Below are 6000 nucleotides of genomic sequence, written 5' to 3'. Positions count from 1 at the left end.
ATTCTGGGAGACATTCTGACAGCCATGACAACTTTATCAGTCTTTCTCTAGATAGAGAGAAATCCTCAAGAAATTTACATCTCCTCAAACATTTTCCTCAGAGTACTGCATAGTTTGATTTAGGCTATTTGAAGACTTGTGTGGTTCACTTACACCAACACTAGGGATGGCAAAGTGGAGACTGAAGATAGAGACTCATTCAGCTTCTTACAGCCTCAGCTTATGTTCCATTGATGAATGCGAAAGTGGAAATGGCTCTGGGCTATGCCGGAGGACACAACTAGTTTCATTTTACCGATTCCTGGATTGGCTTACAATATAATTTATGGGGTGATTTTTGTACTCTGTGTAGCACAGCTGAAGGTTAGTGTGCATGTGAGACTTTCCTATGACTCAATTCAACATCCACACACAAATGTACGGTATTGCTGAGGTAAAGTATAGTACAGTATATAGTCTATATATCTAGTCTATTATATACCAACACATCTTTGTAAGTGCCAGTACCATGGATATGATTTTCCAGTGAACAAAATTACACAAACAAGATAGAACGAGCAAAAACATTTAATCGACACCATACCTGTAAGAGTCAAGCAAAAGTACTTGCATGGTATTGTCTTTCTAAATGCACTCTTACCTGCATTCCATAGCTCTTATTTTTAACACTTAAAAATCATAAATGGTTTAAAAATAATTTAAAACGTATACAGTATACTGTATCTTAAAAAAGGATTACATTACTATATAATAATGTTCCTAATACTGTATGATGATCACAAAAATGTGCTTATAACATTTTCATAGAGCAAACCATGGATGGGTTTCTGGTATTGACATTGTGTTGCAGGAATGTGGAATCGTTACATGATGGTTTGTTGGCAAGGGTGCAGCTGAAAATGGTATGTCACAGTCTTTGCAAAGGAAAGGGCCAGTCCACCTCCATCCATGGAGTTCACTCCATGTCTCATTTTGGACAAAGAGGCTTTAGGCATAGAAGGTTTCCACTTCCACAGCCTGGCAGAACATGGTCATAGAGAAAACCAAGCCCAGAATCTATAAAAAGGCAACATAGAAACAATATCAGGGACACAACATCCAACTTATTTCTTGAGCAATTCTAGCCTTTATTTCATTCTGAACTTCAGATATGTCAGTGACTGTATCAGTAGGATTAACAAAATATTGTTGCACCTATAGGTATTAATGAAAAAGCATCAGAATTTATATCTTAGTTCTTCATGGCACAGGCCATTGTTCTAGCTAGGCAGCAACACACCTGATTGAATTAAGGTTTGAATAGGTCACTGGGAGAATTCAGGTTTCCTAGAGCTTGGTTAGAACTTCAACACCCTGTTCTAGGTTCACTGGGACCAGAGTTGTTGAACACTGATGTAAAGCGTCAAAAATGATTGCAATGTGGTTTGTAAACAAATTTTTCATTGTTTGTACCTGAGTGAGTGCAGTGCACAGAGCAAAGATCCAAAGCGCCACCAGATTTTCATTAAGCCAATCCTTCACTCGCTCATAGCATGGCTGTGGAGATACAAGAAAGTACACAAACCAGTGTTAACAAATATCCTACAGTATGTTTGTTACTAGATAATATACACATCTCTTGAGACATTTTAGTACAGTCATGCCATATAATTTGTGGAGGGAGGTTTTTTATATTTTTACTGTCCAATCATCCCCTGTCGCTGCTGTGGAAGACCTCTCACAAAACCCTGCGGACGGTGATCCGGAAGAGAGAGCCAGCTACCTGACTCTCAAGCCCATTACCGACTCCAATACCAGACAGGGTCGCTGTAGAACGGTGGACCCTTGCGCTGACATTAACCTAACGACCTTCTGGACTGGCAGTCCAATATGTCTCTCCCCTGTAGGATCTGTCCATATTCAGATCTGCCGGGACCAGGGCACAAACCCTGGCCCCCGCTGGACAGCTGCACCACAACCTGATGCTTAGACTGCTACACCACCACGGACCCTTTGGAGGGAGGTATTAAGGAAAGAAAGAAATAAAGAAAGCATCCTCTTCTACCATTCAAAACCCAGGCCCCGCAATGAGTAAACCCCAATTTCAGCACCAGGGACAGCGCCTTGCGCGGGAGACAGCCGGAACCGCTGTGACCAGGCGGGCCATTCCTCGTCAGCACTATAGACAGCGGACCATTCCCCGTCAGCACCATGGACAGCGGACCATACCCCGTCAGCACTATGGACAGCGGACCATTCCCCGTCAGCACTATGGACAGCAGACCATTCCCCGTCAGCACTATGGACAGCGGACCATTCCCCGTCAGCACCATGGACAGCGGACCATTCCCCGTCAGCACTATGGACAGCGGACCATTCCCCGTCAGCACTATGGACAGCGCGGACAGGGGATCAACAGGGTCTATCGGCCGTTCCCTGTTGCCTGAGCAACCATACTCTCCAGCTGCGCTAAATCGGCTAATCAAGCCCGGACGGCAAGAGGACCGGCTGCAGCCAATCGGCTAATGAGCCATCACACCACTAAAGGCCCGGCTGGGGAAGCCTCCAGTAGTCTATGGGCTCAGTGAGCATAACTGCGAGGAACGTGCTGCTTGACCAAACATTTTTGTGAGATTGCTAATGTGTATTTCCTTGTCGCCTTCAGGAGCTGAAGCCTCTACCCTGACCTTACCTCGTGCTGTCCAGATACAGGAGACCAGGAGCCAGGCTAGCCCCGAAGATTACCCTTTTTTTGTTTATCTGGTTTTTGTGTTCATTTTTTCCAAAAGAGCTACAAGTGTGGACTGGGTTTTGCTGTGCTCCAGCCAAACTTCCCTAACTGGGGGATTACACTCACCATTGCTACTGTTTGTACAGTATACTTTGTCGTTCCTTATCACTACATTATTTTGTCTTTTATTCATTTAGAAATGTATTTCTCCCGTTAGAGAGTATTGGTACCAGATGGTAGCCTTCCCTGTCTCACTCTCATCTTTCAACCCGATATCATGTGGAACCCTTGGTCCTGTGGTCCATCTCTTTCTCTGTGTCTCTTTGCACTTAAGAATAGGAGTAACCTGCACATGATACCACAGCATTAGGCTGGGACATCGTTAAGACAAGAAATAAGTTTGAATTATTTATTTTTAAGCTACATTATTTTGCATGTAGCAGTGAGGGAAAATTCTGTCTGCCAGGTTAAATTCAATGTGCTTCACATTCATGTTTTGTGGGTTTGGGTACGCCCACACTCCCACATAAGGCCATAGAGCTATTCCCTGTGCTAGTCTACAAAGATGTGGTTTTCACAGAGGTGCTGAATCACTTATCGGTCTCGATTTCATCATGATAATATATACCAATATTTAAATGTTTAAACAATCTTAAATACTGCTGCTTTAAACATGGCCCAGACAACCAATGATCATCAGCCCTCTGCTCAGCCCTTCTGTCACCTAAAGACTTGTACATCTAAGATGCTTTAAAAAGCCCCTGTTCAACTTTCATGGAGTGTCTTGTCGGGGCGACTGTAGCTCAGTTGGTAGGGCGGGTCGTTCAATGATCAAACAGGCAGTGGTTCGAATCCCAGCTCCGACTGTCCACATGTTGAAGTGACCTTGAGCAAGACACCTTACACCAAATTGCTCCCAATGAGCAGGTTAGTACCTTGCATGGCAGCTACCACCATTGGTGTGTGAATGTGTGTGTGAATGAGAGGCCATTGTAAGCGCTTTGAGTGCTGCTTAGGTGGAAAAGTGCTATATAAGTGCAATCCATTTACCATCTTATGTCACAGAGGGCTGCAAGTCAAAATGGGGAAAATAATTATTGCACTGCTCTGAAGGAAGTCAATGACTTCAAATACCTCGTCCGAGCAAGACCTTAAAGTGAAGAAGGTGATTGCATGGAAGGCTCTGAAAGTCATGGCCAGTGTGTGGAACTCCAACCTCCTCTGACAAATCAAGCTTAGCTTTTTCTATGCAACTGTAGAGTCTGCTCTCCTACTGTATATCACTGTGAATTCTGGACCCTGAAGCCCACCCTGCAGAAGTCCCTAGATGGGTGCTACACCAAAATGGTGTATTCTTGCACTTTGCCTTCAGCACTGGATTATGCTCTTAGTCACTTGTTTTAGAATGCACTTGTGAGTAGTAGTACATTGGCTTTTCCTACGTTAAATGCAATTATTGTAGTCGCTTTTAGGGATGAGAAGGTATGGATTTTTGCAATACGGTATGGTAGGGTACGGTATCTAGTTACACGGTATGTTTACGGTATTTCACGGTATACGGCATTTCACCTCCCCATTAACACACATTTAAAAAACTCAAGTATGTTACTTTGAAGGAAAACAGCTTTATTGAACATTAGTGTGCGTTCTTGTGCATCTTGATCCGATCTCCGTCATAACTTCTTTGAATGAAGATGAGAGGGGAGTGGGTGGGGGCTGACCTAAAACGTCAATCACACAACCTAAAACCGCCAACTATGATGCCGCTTTTTCTACAACAGGTAGGCATAATCTTTTGCCAAAAAATGGCAAAACAACTAAATCGAGAGTGATGTTGCAGCAGTCTGATTTGATTTGGGATTGAACTGGCAAAGCCTTTTCATGACGCTTTCTTTCATTAATCTCGTGGATTTATTCAGAATGTCAAAGTCAGCTAAATCACTGCGGTCATGGATGCTGCGATGGGAGTTAAAACTAGTAGGCTATAGGCTACAACATTGGTTATTTAGGCCTGGCTGTATCACACAATATTGTAAACGTTACTAAACGGCTTGTTTAGGTGGATATGTCATTTGCAAAGACAGAGGAGATGCCGTAGCCTAGGCCTACACTCTCGTTCGATGCAAAATAGCCTATTTATTATTATATATGATAAAAGGTCCTCTTTAGTCTCTTTATAAGGATTAATATATTTTGTATCGAAAGGCGACAGTGTGCGGCATCTCATCTTTCTTTGATTATGCCGTTTTAGCAACTGGAAGTCTGGAATGGATATAGAAGGGCCCAGTCTACTTCCTGGATCGAATAATAGTTGTTGTTTTTTTTTTTAATCGACTAGACACAGGCGTTTGAATAGGCTGAGTTCTAGAGCCTTACAGTGCAACACATGATGGAAAATACACACTATTGTAATTAAGCTCAGTTTATTAATAGCAAGCTTATATTAAATTACAAACTTAACTGTTGCAAGCAAATTGAAATGTGAAGTTTCAGCAGCGCATTATTGTGTAATACCGTAAATGTAATACCGTAAACACAGGGAATGTCACGGTTCTAATACCGTGGACATTTTATACCGCGGTTCACGATTTTACGGTATACCGTCTCATCCCTAGTCGCTTTGGATAAAAGCGTCTGCTAAATGACTGTAATGTAATATAAATGCTGTGTGCAGTACTAAACATCAAGCATGTTGCCAACAGCATATGGGGTGTTCCCATGGGGTGAGTGAGAAAATAGCAGCTAGGAGAATGAGGCTGGCTGGTCACTGCCAGAGACACCAGGAGCTGCCAGCCAGCAAACTGGTGCTGTGGGAGCCAACACACGAGCATCGATCACGAACCCCCACACTAATGAACCCATACCTGGACATTCTAAAAAAAGATGCAGTGGCAGAAAGTACTGGCAAGCTAGCCAGGTGTATGGAGGATCGGGATAACTGGAAATACCGATGGAGGGCTCGTCCGAGGACGACTTAGAGAGATTATCAATAGAATTGTAAAATTTTTGACACTGCTACTCGTGCATCACTGAATGTGAGCAATTGGTGAATAGTGCTTGTTGTGATATGAAGTATTCCCACAGACAGCAATAGAAGTGTCAAATTTGCCCCTGTTAGAGATCTGAAGGGTCTCAAATCTCCCCAAGTATAGAAAGAATTTCTGTTTCCACTATGTCTACCTTTCCGATTGGCTTGAAATTTCTGCCCACACATTGGACCATTTCACTTGCCAAATTGTAATCCCAGTCAAAAAAATGTATAGAGGTGAATGGACAAACCAGGAAATGGC

At 43.1% G+C, this 6000-nt stretch overlaps 1 protein-coding gene across 1 annotated transcript in view; it reads right to left on the bottom strand.

The window, feature by feature from the left end:
* Window positions 1-630: 630 nt before the first annotated feature.
* tspan4a (tetraspanin 4a) overlaps window positions 631-6000 on the bottom strand; it is a gene marked incomplete at its 5' end in the record, with an annotated part of 90651 nt that continues 85281 nt past the window's right edge. Inside the window, 2 exons of the mRNA XM_084436543.1 lie at window positions 631-1056; window positions 1453-1536. Coding sequence (XP_084292669.1) covers window positions 988-1056; window positions 1453-1536 — 153 coding nt within the window. The 3' untranslated portion in view covers window positions 631-987. The remainder of the gene's footprint in view (window positions 1057-1452; window positions 1537-6000) is intronic.

The sequence above is a fragment of the Borostomias antarcticus genome (assembly GCF_949987555.1).
Source record: "Borostomias antarcticus genome assembly, chromosome: 4".
Lineage (NCBI taxonomy): Eukaryota > Metazoa > Chordata > Actinopteri > Stomiiformes > Stomiidae > Borostomias > Borostomias antarcticus.
This window is presented reverse-complemented; position numbering and strand designations above follow the sequence as displayed.